The 17,913-nt window shown below is 47.3% G+C and overlaps 1 protein-coding gene across 3 annotated transcripts in view; it reads left to right on the forward strand.

Moving 5' to 3' along the window:
* Positions 1-17,913, forward strand: part of NFATC2 (nuclear factor of activated T cells 2) — a 91,324-nt gene that overhangs the window by 23,887 nt on the left and 49,524 nt on the right. For all 3 annotated transcript variants that reach the window (XM_065645490.1, XM_065645491.1, XM_065645489.1), the window contains exons 4-5: positions 10,634-10,836; positions 12,976-13,148. In XM_065645490.1, coding sequence (XP_065501562.1) covers positions 10,634-10,836; positions 12,976-13,148 — 376 coding nt within the window. The remainder of the gene's footprint in view (positions 1-10,633; positions 10,837-12,975; positions 13,149-17,913) is intronic.

Genomic DNA, 17,913 nt, shown 5'->3' on the forward strand with positions numbered 1-17,913 from the left:
CCTGTGTCTGGGGTGAGTGTTGCTTGGGACCTTTGCAGAGAGCAGCCTCGGCGCCTTTGGGTGAAAGCTCAGCGGTTTGGGCACTTCCCCAGGAAGCGGGAGCCCCGTGCTTGGGTCCTCCTGTGCCGGCAGGGCTGAGCTTGCAGCTCGCACGGGCTCCCCAGCCGCCCTGTGCTGCTGGCGGCAGCCGTGGTCCCCTGCAGACAGGGAGGCAGCATCCCTGCCGCCTGCCTCGGCTGCTGCTGAATTGGAGGGTCTTTGTTTAGTCAAATGCAGGGGGTTAAACTGAGGAACGGGGCTGGGAGAGAGGAGGGAATAGTTCCCTCAAGCCAGAGCGTCAGGGCCTCCTCCTGCCCCATCTGCTCCCGCAGCAGGAGGAGGAGAAATCTCATGTGGATGGAGACTCGAGTCCCTGCCTGCTGCCGCTATCCGAACATCACCTGGGAGTTGGATTCATTTAACAGAAGCCCTGCCAATGCAGATGTCTTGGACATCAGTGAGGTCTTAAGTCTCTTCTGTTCTTGGCACACCCGCCATCAGAAGCCGTAGACAGTTCCTCTAGCAGAGGTTCGGGAGGAGTAACCTCCAGCATGGCAGTAATGGGCAGACTGGGCACGAACCGCTGCCTTCCGCTGGCATCAGTGAACGTGGAAAAGGACGTGCCTCCGTGGGCTTAATTTCAGAAGGGAGGGGTAATTCTGCTATGAGCTATCATCCTGCTGCCATAAGTACATCTCCTTTAGTAGCTTGATTTTAATGGTAAACTGAAAGTATGTTACCCAGCTGTTTAACTTAGTACAACATCCAAACGTAGACCGTGTCTAGAAAGGGAGGGCAGGGAAGGGCACAGGGAACCCCTGACCCATCACGTGCCTGTGTGTGCTGGTCTCCTCCTCGCTTCTCCTCTTTAATGCAGGAAAACTGTACGGAGGAGGGCTCCTGTTCAGCATCACAGACCCAACTTTCCCCTGAGTTTTAACTTTTAAAATTGTGGTGACTTTCACTGCCCTTTTTTTTTTTTAATTAAAAAGAAGCTGGAATGGTAGAGTTGTTAATGGAGCACGCAGGAGCTGCTTTACAATAACAAACGTATGCTCTACTTTCCTCTTATATTTGAATTTTGATGTATGTGTTTTCTTGTGGTTCCTAAGTCAAAGGAGACATTGTTTCCTAGCCTAGGCTTCCTATGGGGCCCTGACTTTTAACTGTATGTGACTTCCAACATTCAGCTAATTCCTTTGCATGTTAGTGAAACCAGAACCTTCGACGGAAACTCAAAACCAAATCACAGCTTGATACTGTGATTCACACTCTCACAGGGAGGGCTGGGCTGGAGATGAGCTCCTCGTGAAACCCAAACCAGCCTGCCCAGGAGGATTTGCTGTTGAGGGCACATCAGAGGCATTGAGTTTGTCCTTTTCTGCCCATCTTCCCAGCTCGCCCTGTTCAGGGAAGGGCAGCGCGAGGTCGGGATGAAGCCCTGTGTGGTTGCACTTCCCTGGGCAGGCTGTGTTGGGCTCGCACGGTGCAGCTGGCTTATGCTGGGCAGCATCTCGGTACCATTCTGGTGGCCTTCGCTTCCCTGTTCTAGCGAGCAGGAGCCTCACACAGGCTCCCGGTGGCTTTGGTGCTTGCAGGGATTTCTGCTGCTGAGTCGAAAACAGCGTGTGACAGATTGGCTGCACATTTCATGCCTGATTTACCTGCGGGGCCACCGGGCTTGTTTGCACAACTGTGATGATTGCAGGTGCCTCTTGAGCTTTGAGCTGTTGGGTCACAGGTATATTTACCTACTCCCCGTGCAGGGGTAGATGTGCAGTGCTGGAAATGCAGATTTGAGGTACATCTGGGAAATTCTCTTCAAAACTAATACCCTCTCAAATGTAAGGGTAGGGCAGTCAGTACCCCTCATACTGTGCTGCTAGTGGTAGCGTGGCTGTACCTGGACACCTACCCATCTCCGTGGGGTCACTGAGGAAATGAAATTGCTAGATAAATCAAAAGTCGCGTAGGAAAAGAAGGACGAGCCTGAAATAGTTTTTTTTGTTTAGATACAGGACTGGACTGAATAACAGAGAATATAAAATATGATATCTAACAAACCAAGATTAGAGGTAGAACTGATCTGTACGCTTTCCCTAACACTAATGCAAGAAGAGAGCTGCTGGAGAACAGTGAGGATAATTAGCTACTGGGAGAATTTAACTAGAGATAAGTTGCATTCTCTGTTGCTTGAAGTCTTTAAACTGGGTCTGCATCCTCTAGTGCGAAAGGGACACTGTGACCCAGATGTTACGGCTGAGTGAGTGCAGCTCGTCCCTAGGAGAAGGACAGACAGGACCGCCCCCTGGTACAGGCGGGGTGCGGAGGTGCGGGGCAGGCGGTCAGTGAACAACGTGCCTCGAGGGACGTGCGGGATTTTCCCATGTGCCAGCCTGCTTTGAGTTAGAGATGACTGAAAAGCTCTCACTGAAACTTCTGAGCCCAATTCAAAATACATTGCTTTTGGTGGAAAGTAATTTTGGCAGAGAGGAGGGGAAGACGAATATGTCAACCAATGTGCGGGCGATGGATGCAGCCTGGGTTATTCCCTGGATTAGGGAAAATGCAAAATTTAGGCTACTCTTTCCTGTATGGTCTCCTTGCAGGGCTGTACATAGGGGAGTCAGTGCACTGTAAAACAGAATTCAAATTGATGGCTGTTTGCCATGAATGTGAACACTTCCAGCGCAGCAGTAACCGACATAGCTCATCCCGTCCAGGGCGCGCTCGAGTCCCTGCAGAAGTTCCCGCGGGGTGGATTGTGTCCTGTAAACTCGCATCTGAGCGCTCTGTTCACGAGCTTCACTGTCCAGCGAAGCCTCCAGTTCCTCCCTTGCTCTCTCAAGACCAGTGTCTCCTGAACTGGAAGAGCCTTGTGCCAAGCGAGGACTCGCACCTGGGTCTCCCCCGTCCCGGGGAGCGTTGTGCTGCCCGGGCTAATGGCTGTTCAGGGAAGGGACTGGGCTCCTCCTGCTGCTGCTCAGAGAGGATTTTCTAGGGTCTCTATTTCATTCTGAAACAACTGTTGGAACCCTGATGCTTCCAGGAAACCTGAGTTATTCTCTCTTTGAGCACACCTTGTGTTGTGGGTTTCAACATGAGAAAGACATTGAGGAGGAGAGATGTTCCTGGGGCTTGGTGTGTTGTTGGGTTGGTTGGGTGTTTTGGTTTTTGTTTTTTGGTTTGTTTTGTTTTTTCTCCCCAGAAATGCTTTTTGGCCAAGATCCTTTCCAAAAATCTGGCCAACATTCGGTCAGATAGCCAGTACCCGAGCAAAGGCCGTGGTTCCTGGACCCCGAACCCACCTTGCAGGAGGCCTGGCAGAGGGCTCAGCTCTGGTGATTTGGTTCGATGCAACCAAATCATTCGTCTCAGGCTGAACCGGGTCATTCCAAGATGTTCTTGCTGCTGCTGCTGTCCCGCGTTGCTCCTTGTCAGCATGGTTGCTTTTGAGCTTTGTGCTGCATCTTGGTTGCACAGTGTGATGCTCTTGGCACTGCACCTGAGGCATCGCTGCCTTGCCTGTCGGGGGTGGACAAACTGACTGTGGCAGGGAAAGCTGCAGGGTTAGGTGATAAGAAGGAAGCTCCGCTTGCCACCCTCTGATCTGCTCCAGCTGGGCTGCGGCTGGTTCCCACGATGCGTCCAGCAGCCGGCAAGGGAACGACTTCGCTGACTGGTGTCAGAGCCCTGTGCTGAGAAACTCCCCTGGTGCAATTCTGTCAAAATCAGCAGATTTGCACCCTCTGATTCACTTGTGGCAGAGGGAGTTTTGTCGTGCTGCGGGAAGTTTAAATCTTTTGTCATGAATGCACATGGAAGCTCTCTAATTACTCAGCTGGTTTTCTTAGTAGGAAAAAGTATTTTCACCCAGCTACGTAAATCTGATCTCCAAATCCTCATACCTGTCTACATGCAGCAGTCAGATGCGTAGTGACTCTTCTTTTAAACTTTTGGCAAGATAGTCTAAGCGTCTTGAAAACAGGATCAGCTTGTCATAGGAGTAGGGAAACTGAGGCACAGAGAGGAAACAAAGTGCTTACATTGCAAAGTAAAGTCAGTGTCAGGACAGTCAAGAACATGCCCCCCCAGCTGCTTTCTGCCAAGATCTGCTGTCTCTCTCCCAGACCTGTATTTTAACCCTCTGTGGAAGCAGAAATCCCAGTTAGACACTGGCAGTCTGGTTGTCATTTACTGCAAGGAGCAGCAGAGCAAATGAGATTCAGTTCTTGGAATTTTGACAAAATTGTCACCAAAATAAGAAACACTTAAAATTGAGTATAATAAAAACTCATAATTTAGCAGAATCAGATGTTCAAAGGATTATCTTCGGAGGCCTTTGTAGACTGCTTCGGTAAGGAGCAAAAAGAACCAAGGCAGAGATTTCCTTCTGGTTTGCATTCTTTCGCTATGTCCCAAGTACATTAAATTGAACAAAAACATGTGACAAGATTCAACTTTGTTGCTCAATGTCAGCTCTAAGTGAAGCAGGCAGGCAAGCTGCTGCATGATACAGTGTCTGGATGAAGTCTTCGCCTTAATTACTGAAAGCGATTGATATGATTGAATTTTTCCATCCTGGTAGGAGTATTGTTGAGTAAGGACCCTCTCCCCCAAAATCCTTGAAATCGCTACGGTTGAAGGACATTACTGGTAAGAATTAATGATCAAATCCTTCCTGGTGGAAGCTACTCTGCATCTTGGGGGCTGACCAGGCACGACAGAAACGCTGTGCCGAGCAGGGGCCATTCCGACAAGCACATCTTCCTCTCGACGGCTGCGGAGTGCCCGAAAATGCTGGCTGGCACGGAAACCAGCCCCAGGGCTGAGACAGAGCCTGAGCAGGGGAACAGATCGTGGCGTCCAAAGCTTCGAGAGACAGCGCTAGCTCTGCAGCCTCTCGCTGTTTCTAGAGGAGGTGGGCGCTGGGCAAGCTGGGGCTCCGTCCTCGGGCAGCCGGTGCCGCAACCACTCGCCGCTGCTGGCGATGCTCCCAGGGCTCGCTTATCTCCTGGGGTACGGCAGGAAAAGGGAAGCGGTGGGAGGAAGCGATTTCTCACGCGGCTTTGTATTTGCGTCTAATTAAATGTCGCTAGTCGAGCTCTGTTCTCCCACTTTTCACTACCAGCCGGGGCTGGTGGGTCGGGATGACCCCGGCGCCGTTCTCCGAGCTGACCACACGCGCGCACGCCTCGTGCCGGGGGAAGCTCGAGTGACTTCCACGGGGAGCTAGCAAGTAATATACGGTGGTTAATGGACTAATCCTCAAGTTACAGTGAGGTGAAACAAGCAAGAGAGCTGCTTGCTTTTGAGCAAATAAAATCACCAAGACTAGAGCATTCTTTCCCCAATTTTATACTTTCCTCTGGCAGTAGCTTGCATTGTCTAGACAGAATATGTGTGCAATCAGCCTTAAAGATGCAGCTTTTTACCTCCCAGGGGAGAAAGAACTAAATTCCTGACAAGCAAAGCTCTGTTGGGATGAATGGGAAACTGATTACTCCCTTCTACTCTCTAAGGCAATCGACGTCTGTATCAAACAGGGAAACGTTCATTGGGGCTCTTCAGAGGTGCCCAAAAGATTTGCAGACGCTCCTGCTTTTGTCTTGCAAACCCCGTCACTGTTTATAAGCAGCCTGTCAGATGTGCAACGCCCAAACTAGAAACCCCCAAGAACATTTGTCTCCAAACCCCCTCCATTAAAAGGCAGAACCTTGCAATACCTGTGGAAACTATGCTGCGGCCAGTGAGCAGAGTTGCTGCACGTTTGTGCCATTTGCAGAATGGGGTTGGCAACCCTTGCTTGTGTATTTGGAGCTGGGATCTCACTTTGTAAGAAGACATGAGTTTTGAAATAGTGCAGGAAAAAATATGTTGTTTCATATGCCTAATGTGTGGTCTCGATGGCTGCGGTTGCCAGTACCAGCACAGGAATTGCGTTCAGGCAGGTAACTGGGCTGCCGATACACAGCAGCTAAAGGTACATCTGCTCATTTTTTGCATGCAGAATTACACACGTGCCTTCCTGAAAATGGCACTTAAATACTCAAATTTAACTGGTATTGATCCACGGATGGAGTGCAGAATGAATGAATTTTATTTACGCAGAGGCAAGCCGAAGATTTTAATCGTGCCACACATTTCCATTTTGTTTAGAAACCTAATCATAGCAGCAAACCAAACAAGAAAAGTCTCCTTGTTTTCTGAATGATGTTATTTGTTTATTTGCCAAAGTGCTTTGCATTTCCTCAGGTCACAGACCAGCCCATGTCTGGCTATGTTAATATTATAAGAGCTATGTAAAAGCAAAGTTTAAGAAAAATCCTTCAACTGAAAGAAATAGGATCTTAAAATCCCAAAATAGAGTATGGAAAGGTACACATCATGTCTGGCTTCTCCTTCTCCTTGTGGCAAATGTGACTCAAAGGTGTTGGGTTTTTTCCAGCTCGATCTGTATACAGTTTGGGGGAGTTTTATTGTGAATAGGTCACCTTATAATACACAAAAATGTTTCCTCCCAGAGTTCTGTGTTCATAAATCTTTCTCAACTCTCACTCTTTTGAAACTGAAATCCAGATGACTTTGTTTTCTTTGTGGAAAGCAGAGTGCAAAAGCGTAAGGGAAGGCGCTGGCGCGGGGCTGGCCGTGTCTCCCGTGGCGGGGCGTTGCTGCGGGGCGAGCTGCCGTCCCCATCCCCTGCCATGGGCGCAAGTGCGGGGCTGAAAAACGGAGACTTTTATTGCTGGGGGAGGAGAAAATGAATTTCGAAGTTATTGTTTTTAAAAGTGCTTCAAGCCTTCACTTCTCTATAGGGTTCTTTAAGGGTCACTTTTACTCCTTCTTTGTACCGCCAAGGAAAAGATCAGAGTTATGGTTAAATACTAAAGCAGCTGCCTAGCATAGTGGAAGTGAGTGTTTATTGAGAGTAACAGTCTCTCCTGGTTCAATTTTGAAGAGAGACATATATCTGAAACAGCGTTAATGTGTTCTTTCATTCTAGCTCCCAATGAATGTTTCTATATAAAAATGCAGCACAAAATATTAACTCATTTCTGTCCCTGCAAAGTAGGGTCAGCATCACTGTTCCCCCGGTACAAATAAGCAGGGAGGTTATATGACATGACCAAAGCTATTTAGTAAATTGGTGGCAGAGCTGGGTGTAAAACTCTGATTTTAAAGCTCCTGGAGCATTTCTGTGGGCTGCCTATCTTGATTTCGTGTTCATAAATCATCTTGATGTGTTCTTAGCTAGTGAAAGTTAGATGGAAGTGCTTACGGTAAATGATGACCTATATTATCCTTTAAAAAGTAATCAATTAACTCAATAGAAGGACACACACTTTTTGAACAGGGATACTTGACTCTTTTGCATATATTTTTCTCTTTGTATTTTATAACGCTATTTTGATTTTACAGTGATGTCATCCCAAAGCTTTGCCATAATGCCATAAATTACCAAATAATTATGTTGCCTTCTTCCACTGACCAAACAATTGATTTAAAATCTGGTCCTATGGAGGACCAGGCGGCCTTTTACTATGTGTTTTATAGCTCTTTGTCCAGCAGATGATACAAACTTTGCCATATGAACGGGCAATCAATTCCTCTCTTGTCTGAGTACGTATAAGTTTATACAGACACACACCCACAGACGTACATGTTATTAGAAGACCATGAATAGTTTTGCCTTGGGAACTCATTCTATACATGAGCAAACACCACTTAAAATTACTTTTAAAGGTGGCCTGTACTAAAAACTGTGTACGTAGCCAGTTCTGTTACAGCTGCTACTGACTCTGCTCACTGGGGGCAAATTATCTTTTGTAATTTATTATCTGTTTTCCTCCATTCCAGTCTCCCACCTATAACTCTGGGATTTTGTTCTGCCCAGACAGAGGGCAGAGCGAAAGCTGCTTTGCTGTCGCTGTAATAACTGTTCCAGTCCGAAGGATCCTCTCGTCCTCTTAGCTGGATCCACAAAGAATTACTCTGTCAGGCATGACAATGAACATGCTCAGTACTTAAAAACTACTCTTCTCCCTCTTCCCTTGCTCATGCGATGGCTTTGCATTGAAGGCCAGGAAATCTTGGATTTTGAAAGTACCATACTTAGGACGAGTTTCAGTACAGCTCCCAGATGACCTGGGCTTAATGGGTCTCTGTGGATAAACAAGGAGTGATTCCTACATTCGTGCCTCTTCCCAGTAGATCTATCATTTTGACTTCTGTTGCCTTTAATCTTCTATGCACTCTATACATTTCTAAATCTCTCCATGGCTGCCATCGTATTTATCACATTCTTGGCAATGCTGCTTCTCCAATACCAACCCCAGCTCTGCTCCTCCTCCACATCGCTCCCAGAGCCAACTGGCGTGTTTGCACAGAGCCTCGTACCCTATTTTCCCTCTTAACAATCTCCCAAAGCGCTTGTGCGAGTGAGCTATCGTAGGTGTCTGAGTTGCAGCTGGGCTGGATTCTGTAATTCTTTCTTGCACAACCCCTGCTTACGGCCTGGTGGCTTCAATGGAGCTATTCATGTAAGTGGAGGCTGCAAATTCGGGCCCTTGGGTTGTAAGTTCTCTGGGGCATAGACCCTGCCTTTGTATGCCTTGCAAATATGTGCTAGATGAGTAATGATAGCTCAGAAGAGTGAGTGTCGCTTTACATTTGCCATGCTGGAGGCAGGTTGCCAGGATTGCATTGATGCTGCATGTGGTCCCCTTCCAGGGGGGGATTAATCCTTCTGTGCGAAGATACCTCCTGCTGACTGGTGAAAAGAAAAAAAAATTTTAAAAGGTCTGGTCATGAATACCATTAGCTTAATCTTCCTTTTCTCTGATCTTCCAGTGCTGTTTGCTTTGTATGGCTTCATCAAGGTTTTGTATGTGGACAGAATAATTGAAAACAAATTTAGCTTGTCTCAGGCCATAAAGTTCCCTTTCAGCTAGATCACTGGCTATGCGGTAGATAAATGTCTGTTTTTCATTTTTGGTTATGTGAGAAATTTAGAATGGTTTGATTTGTAATTTTGAATGTTAATAAAGGAGAAATGTCCTCATCTCCTGGCCTATGGAGGCATTCTGGCTTTCTTCCCTCTCTTCCAGCAAACACTGTTTATAAAAATATTATTTAGTACAGAAGAGTCTGTTTATGTCCTTGAACCCTGGAGGCCCCAGTCTCTAAGGTCAATTAAGACCTCCTTGTGCCAGATGCTGTACAGTCGGAGACCAAAAATGCCATCTCTACCTCTACAGGTATTATTTTAATGCAAAGCAAGAGGAATGGCTGAAGGTGAACCAACAAGTGGAGGAAGGATGAGTTTCAAAGAGCAGTGAACCAGCGCTGCTCCACAGCAGTGATTTCAGGGGAACAAGAACGTATTTCCTTTAAAAGACTGTTAAACAATTCTGCAGACAGGGAGACTTTCAGGGTGGAGGTGTAGATATCAACAGGGAACGTTCTCCCTGGAGGAAGAGGCTGATGGGCAGAAAACGCAACGTAGGGCATGTTTAAGAAGCTGAGGCTGGTGTTTGGGGCTGGATTTGGGAAGTTTGGGAATAGATGTTGATAACTGAGTAGAAAATGAGAGGTGAGAGGGCAAAGAGAAGAGCAGAGCTTTGAAGATGACGGCAGGCAGCTTACGTCTGGTGTGACGGCCACGGGAAGCTGGAGAGATGTGAATCTTGGGGTGACCTGAGCAAAGTGAGGAGCTGGAAGGACAATTCTTCCAGCTGGGTTTGAAATGGACGTGAGCTGGGTGAGAGGCACATGCCAGGGCCAGAGAAGGGGATGTGGCAGGGATCATTAATTTCTGAAATATTTATACATAGTTTAACATTTCAGTTCTCAGAATCACAGACACATTTGCTAGGTACTTGTTGAGGGGGGATGGGGAACCTTATTGTTTAACTGCAGCTGAAGTAGGAATCACAAGCTGAGCTGAGGAAAAGTCATGTTACTGAATATTAGGCTGGACAGAAACTAGCGTTTGCAAACTGGATTCAAAGCCCCCTCCATCAATGGGCATTTTCCATTAGCCTTGGTAAGGTCTGGAGAAGGTGTGTAAGGGAGCACCGTGTATATCTGCAGGAATGCAAGTGGGAGAGTTTCTTCTGTCCTTGCTGTGTCTCCTGCTGGTGGGCAGCAGGTGTGGGGAGTCAGCTCTGCTGCTCACAGAGAAAAGCCTTCTGAACCTCATTTAGGAATCGCTCACTGCAAATTAAACAAGTGTACTCAAAAACGTATCTTTTGAAGGGGATTTATCAAGCTGTTTTGGAGACAACCAACGAATTTCTGGCAATGGAGAGCTTGTCTGGAATTTTTCTTTCTTGATATATTTAGTATTATATTAGTATTATAAACGTTAATTGCATGTTTTCCACTAGCTCCTTTCCCTGTGTATCATGGACTCCAGCAAATACTCTTAAGAGTATTAAGTGTCTCTCAGAGTAAGAAAGAGTCTGTACTACATATATCTTTATGTCTATATGTGTCTCCATATCTATATCTAAGTCTGTAGATCTATTTAGTTTCCTGACGTGAAGGCATTGCAAGCCTCGTGTATGGTAATAGATTTTTAATGTCTTGCCAGCTTCATGGTTACATGGAGAACAAGCCCTTGGGTCTTCAGATCTTCATTGGGACAGCAGACGAACGGATACTTAAACCTCACGCTTTCTATCAAGTCCATCGCATTACGGGAAAAACTGTCACCACCACCAGCTATGAAAAGATCATTGGCAACACCAAAGTTTTAGAGATCCCACTGGAACCCAAAAACAACATGAAAGCAACGTAAGCATATTTCTTTTTATTAGCTGAGCTGAGGAGGATTAAATAGGCATGTGAAGTTCCTTCTCTTTGGAAAGGAGTCACTTAAATGAATAATGGTGCTTGCTCTGGAGGGTCTCCCCTTTCCAAAGCACTGGGATGATATATGAGCGTAAGACCCTTTTTACAAAAGCATGAGCAGCAGTTACAGGCACCTGGGCTAAAGCTGCTCAAAGAGTTACCATTCATCAGCTGACCATGCAGGCATTTTTGCTTTTTACCCCAATTGCCGCGGTGACTATAGCGTTATAATCTGTCATCTTCAAAGTCAGAATGGTTTTGTATGACGCTAAGGAAAGCAAGACTCGAATCTCAAGTCCTTACGCTGCGAAGACAAAATGAGAAGCAAGGAGCTGTAGACAGTGCAGGAAAGGTACACAATTCATTTTACAACATTTAATGGAATATAAAACATCTCTTCTGAACTCGGCCAAGTGCTCTGGCCGTGAAATCACACTCTCTTGTAATAGGTTAACAGGAAAGCAAGTACAGGCACATCTTTTCTATATTACTCCTTCCAGTTTTATGGAGGCAGAGGGATGAAGTGGGCACCAGTCTGAAACTTCAGGCTTGAATTTTTGCCAGGCAGCATGAGAGTGATTGTTCTGCAGAGGGAAGAGCTGTATCTCCATCCTTCAGAGGATACTGACAACATTGGCAGAGCAGCTCTGTTTTTAAGCCCCCCTACTTCATCGCAAAATCCACATTCTTTCGTTTTATATATATATATGTATTTTTTTTTTCAGAAAGTATACCTCATTCCTCTCTTTCCTTCAAGCCTCTCCTTCCCTCTGCACCCAAGGAAATAAATAAACGTCTGCATTTCAAACTTAAGCAGCCAAGTGCTGAATGGAACATGATTGTCTGTTCCTAATGAGTAACCTTGGAGTAATAAACCCCTGCACACATGCAATGGCAAGGAACAGTGTGGGTGTAGGAAACAGCCTGGGGTTCATGCCTCCCAAAATGTGAATGTAATTCATGTGAAAAGAAGAAGAATGGTGTGTCTTTAAAACTTATACCAAAATGGGTTGGCAGTACCTGTTTAATAACAGTTCTCCCTCGGAGGACAATTGCTATGCTGAAGATCTCAGATTCTGTAAATATTAATTGGCACATTCTCTTCATGTAGACAGGCACATTTGCCAGGCTGCACTGGGTTCATAAGAAGTTAACCTGCACTTACACATACCAATATTAAGCTGCAATGCTGTTTTAAGCGATCCTAATTCTTTCTTTGCCACTTAGCTCCAACCTGCTCCCTACATCCTCCCTTTGTGCAGGGACATGGTGAATGGGAGCAGACAATGGTTTTCTGCACTGCCAGGCTGTTTCCTCGGCTGGGAACAACATCCCAGGGCTTTGGGGGGTGACACGGGGACCGGGGCCAGGGCCGAAGAGTCCAGTTCTAGCAGTAGCACCTACCTTGTCTGAAAGGAGGGGAGAGCAGTATGTTTCTTGCCTTGGAGTTGAAATCAATGCTTGCATTACGAACTGTGTCTGGATGGTGCACGCGATTAGCTGGTTCGATTGCTGCGATTCCCCGTGGAGCTGAACTAATTTGCCCATGTGCAGGCAATAGCTGCTGCTCAGTCTCTGGGCACGGAGCTGTTTGGAGAGCTGGCGCTGGAGGATTTCATGCTGTCCAGCTCACAGAGAGCTCCCGCACAGGCCCAGCTTATTGCCTGCCCCACGTGCACCTCTTGTGCTGGGTCCCTTTCTGTGCTGGGGTGGGCTCTGCATGTGCACTCTTCTGCTTAGTGCAGGAGACAAATAAGACTTGTGGTTATCATGTTTGGAGAGCGGCTTTTGCTGTCTCCGGAGCAAAGGCCACCCCTAGCCCTTGGCTGGGACGCGCCTGGGACACGCTGAGCCCGGACTCTTTGGGGAGGGGTCCAGCAGCATCCCTGGCTCGCTGTGTGTCTGGGATTCTTCTCCTGTAACTGCTGAAATGCCAATGTCTAGATCCTAAGCAGAACAAGTATTTGGAGCTGCTCTTAACCCAGAGACTGAAGAAAACCAGCTTAATCCTCTTAACCGTCACCTATTTCCAAGCTGTTTGAGAGCAGAAATGTTAAGCTAAACGGCATGTGTGTTTGGCAGCATTGACTGTGCGGGGATTTTGAAGCTGAGGAATGCAGACATCGAGCTGCGCAAGGGAGAGACGGACATCGGCAGGAAGAACACCCGCGTCCGGCTCGTCTTCCGCGTGCACATCCCCGAGTCCAGTGGCAGGATCATTTCTCTGCAAGCGGCATCGAACCCCATCGAATGCTGTAAGTACCTCCTGAGATTGGCTGCTTCTCCATCTCTTGCAACAACAATTGTCTTGTTCGTCCTGCTCAGACAGGCAAGGGAAAGGTGCTGTGCACTGCCTGGGTCGGTGCCACCGTTTGTGTGACCTGTGGCTCTTTCCCTATATGCACTCCCTTTCCTGAAACAAGCTTTGGCAGCAGGTGGCTCTTCACAGTACTTAGAGCTCATGAGGGCAGCAAGGGACTTTGTGGCTTTTGCAGATTTTATTTATTAGTGTGTTGCTGCTCGATCGTTCCGGTTAGCAGCTCTTTTCTGGGAGCAAGGAGCCAGTGTACGTGTGTGTATAGGGGCGTATATATGTTCTCCCTGTTTGTGCACGAGCTGCCTGCCTTCCTGGGAGCGGGTTTTTTTTTGAGTGGAGGCACAACCAGAACTTGTTGTCCACAAGCTGGCAGGTGGCTGGAGGTTTTGAATTCAAGCCTGGGCCAGATCCTGGCACTGTGGCCGGTCCTGCCTGCCGAAGGAGTGACCGCAGTGCTCTGATCTCAGCTGCGGCGGGAGCACAACTGAAATGGAGAAAGAGGGTTGATTTTGAGGCTCGGGTGCATGCTGGTGGTTGTTTTTTCTAGCTGTCAGTGCTAAGGAGTGTGCAGCTCAAGAGGCTGCAGCTGAAGCAGGAAAAGCCCACGTTGTTCTGGTATTCCCCAGAGGGACAGAAAAAAAACTTGCAGTTTTGTTTTCTGGGGGGCAAATCCTACAAGCGTGTACGCTGAGAAACCTGCACCTCCCACGCGTCTTAACGTACTGGATCCTGAGAAAGAGAGGCCTCTGCTGAGGTGCCCCCTGTGTTGCAGTCATTTCTGGAGGGGCTCCACCCACTTTGCTGGTTCATGTGCATCCTGTGATGCTTTTTGTTGGTAAGTGGTGCCTTTTCAGCGGTTTGGGGATTTCACAAATACATAATGAACAGTTTTCCTCTCCCTTTGCTGAATGACTCACCCCTTTAGCAGAACCTGTCTTGCCATAAGTCATGTGAAGAAAGTCATTGAAGAGTTTCTCATGTGTGAGTTTTATTTATTGAGATGCAGGCTTTACTAAAATAACAACAGCTTAGAATAAGAGAAGATCCAATTTTGGATGGGAAATCAAGAGAAGTTGTGACCAGTGAATTATTGATGGCAGCTTGGAATAAAACAGTAGAAATGAATAAACGAGGCAAGGTTAAGGAGAGGATGATGGGTACGTGTGATCTCTTGGCAATGTTTATGAGAAGATACCAACTGTCAGAGCACTTTCAGCTGAGTGATGTCACCAGGCAAGGTGATGGAGAAGGGACAACAGTGGGAGTAGCCACCACCTTTCTCCGTAGGAAACAGTTACGATCCTTGTGATCCTTTATGGGACCAGGTGGCTTAAACAATAGTGGCCTCCACCCCAAACACGTCCAGGCCAAAACAAAGGCCCATTTGCTAGAGGAAATGTTCAGCAAACTGCAGCTCCTGTGGACAGGAAGGGAACTGCGGCAAAGGATCACCTGGCTTCTCCCTCAATTTCTTTTCCAAGTGGAAACAGCCCATTCCTGCCCAAAATGGGGAGCTGCTCAGTGGAGAAAACTGCAGGTGTAATGCATACGTACACTGTATGGAAAAGCAGCACCAGCCCAGAGCAGAGGGTGGATGGTCCCTGGGTCATGTAGGGAGCCCTGCAGATCGCATCCCACTTACGCAAATTCTCCTAGAGGAAAAGCAAATATGAGTTAGTCAGGCATTTCTAAGACCCTTCCACAATTGCACATTGTATTCGTGCCCATCACCAAAGAGCGTTCAAGCAGAAATCTGGTTGCGGTTTACAGAACAAGGTCACGTTTTTCCAAATTGTATGTGCACACCTAATTTGCCTGTGCAATGACTGCTACGTGCAATGGCTTGTTTAAGATGTCTAGGCATTTATCCTGAGATGTGTTTGCTTCGATGAGTTTAAGGGGCATAAAAAAGTTAAGAGTGGAGATATGAGTATAAATGGCTTATTTTTATGTTTTTTTAATAATTAAAATATTGAAACGTTGGGTGCATAGCAGACAGCAAAGCTCCTACAAGAAAAATGTATTTGTTCCCCAAGAAAAAAAAAAGTTTTATTTTTGGAATATGCGATATACTGGCAATTTGGAGAGATATGTTAAGGACTGTGCTTTTCTGAACTCATGGATACAGAGTATAAAGTGATCTGGAGTAATAAGCCTCTTCTATTTAGAATACATGTTGCATTTTTAGCAGTGTTTTTGCATTTTGGTTGCACTTCCTGATCTCAGCTCAGTTCTGGGAAGACAGTTAAAAACACTAGTTGGTTCAGCAGGCTAAATCACACTAGAGATGATAATCTCAGTCTCTTGCAGACGATCTGCACATGTTGCAGAGCTCAGTGCCAGACAAGCTCGGGTGCCCAGTGGAGAAGGGACATGCTGGGGCTCTGTGACACTGTCTCCATGTGTCCCACCTCCCACCTTCCTGTGCTGCTGAGATTCTATTTTTTTCCCTTTTCTTTTTGCCTTTTTTTTTTTGACACGGCCACCTGGGAGCCCTCGTCCCTCGGGACTCTCCTTTAAGATCTCTCCTGTCTGGTAGCTGTTAATAACATCCTGCTGGGAAAGCCTTAGTAAGTAGCAGCTTTAAGATAACTGGCCATTTCCCCACCAGTGGGGTTCCCTCGAGAGCGCTGTTGCTACCAACAGAATAGCTGAGCGCTCTCCTCAGCAGAAGCCGATCCCGGCTAAAAACTCCCACCAGTGTCAGCAGATCATTAGCTGCAATGAAGCAAGAACTGTGAAGTATCTGCTTTTCACGGGGCGATTTGGTTCCACCTCATCTGTGTCACATTCAGCATTTGACAGGTTTTAGGAGGGGATTTCACAGGTTCAAAGCATCATCCGGAGCAAGTTCCTCCCCAGGCAGCTGTGTGGGAGGACCAAGGAGGTGATATGTTGTTAAATGATCAGTTGTGCCTCAAAATGGACCTCCTATCCAGACAAGCCGGCACATTCAGCAGCTCGCAGCTCTTTTCTCCTGACGCCTGTTGATTAGTTCTGAAGCCGCTGAGGAGGCAAAGGCATTTGAAAGCCCTCTGATAATTGTAGCAACAGGCCATCACTCACTTAGGGATAAAAAGCCCCCTGTCTTGGAGGTGTGGTGCTGGAAAGGTGAGAAGAATTCCTTCTCCTGGGTGTTGCTGCCGTTTCGTGGCCTCAGCGTGGAGCAAACCCCACCGGGTCCACATGAGCTGTCCCCGGGATCCACAGCCGGCAGGCCCACGCAGCAGCCCTGCACGCCTCGGCAGGCCCGCGCAGCAGCCCTGCACGCCTCGGCAGGCCCGCGCAGCAGCCCTGCACGCCTCGGCAGGCCCGCGCAGCAGCCCTGCACGCCTCGGCAGGCCCGCGCAGCAGCCCTGCACGCCTCGGCAGGCCCGCGCAGCAGCCCTGCACGCCTCGGCAGGCCCGCGCAGCAGCCCTGCACGCCTCGGCGCCGCCAGCGCGGCCGCACTTGTGCGTCCCCAGGTGTCCACCCCTGCTGCTGCGGGTCGGTGCTTTAGGCATAGACGTAAGCCGGCTCATGGAGGCGAGGTCTTGTTGAGCAGGCAGGGCTATCACGGAGCTGCTCTCGCAGGAGGTGGCGAAATCGCAGATGTGAAGAGTTACTAACTCGTCCCTTCAAATGCAGCCCTAATAACAACGAGCCTCTTGGCAAATCAGCCGTGGAGGGCTTTGGTATTTGCAGACCTGATCGTTATTTTCAAACCTTTAAGACAATTTCTGTAACGTTAGTTCTATTCGTTTGCTTTGGTTTACCTCTCACTATGAGTTGAAGCTCGTTTCTTGGTGAGCGTTTGATCTCTGGAGTTGCGTTTTGGCTCCTCGGCTGAAGCATCCGTGGAGCAGAGAAGGAGCAGGGTTGGAGGGAGCTCAGAGCAGCCACATAAGCGCCCGCGAGGCAGCTTGTTTTCCTCTGTGCTGTCAGCAACCAAAAACTGCTTTATGCAAGTGTCTGCGAGAGGTGAGTGCAAGGCTTAGGATACTAAGCTGTGCTCTTGGATGGCTTAAAATGCAAACGATTGCACTTGTCACGAAAGAAAGAGTCTAAAAATCTTGTTCTTATAATAGATATTCCGAGGTGGTAAAAAAAAAGAAACAAAAACAAACAAAAAAACCCCAAACAAAACTTATTACTAAAGAACTGTGTGTCCATCTGAGGAATTTAAATAGTTTCTATTATTGACTATATTTTGTTCCACTGAATCGGCTCAAATATCTTATTTCCCTTTAATCAATTTCCCTGGAAGTTTCCTTTATTTTTCTCTCCTTCTAGTAGATTTTTCCATAATATTAGACAATCTGAGCCTATGATATGTGACACATTAATAACTACAGAGGAAAGAGCTAGTCATGTAAAAGAATGTTGTCTTGGCAGACCAGCGAGTGCTTTTCCTCGGCCGGGAGCTGTGCTGGTTGGAACACAATGACAGGCAAGAAGGAGCCCTAGTTTGTTGAAACAAAAAAGCAGAAACGAATGGTCTCTCTGCGCTTGGGAGATACCCATTTGCAAGTTTAACCATAACTGTGATTATTATGAGAGTAGCGGTTGAATTAAAGGTACTTTTCTCTCCTTTCATGTCAACTTCAAGACAGTCACATAGTTTGCCATGAAAACAGCTGACACAAAACCCGGTGCTTTTTCTAAAGTAAAATGTTTCTCTCTCCTAAAGCACAGAATATAAAAAGCGAATTCTGACAACATT

The sequence above is a fragment of the Caloenas nicobarica genome, chromosome 15 (assembly GCF_036013445.1).
Source record: "Caloenas nicobarica isolate bCalNic1 chromosome 15, bCalNic1.hap1, whole genome shotgun sequence".
Classification (NCBI taxonomy): domain Eukaryota; kingdom Metazoa; phylum Chordata; class Aves; order Columbiformes; family Columbidae; genus Caloenas; species Caloenas nicobarica.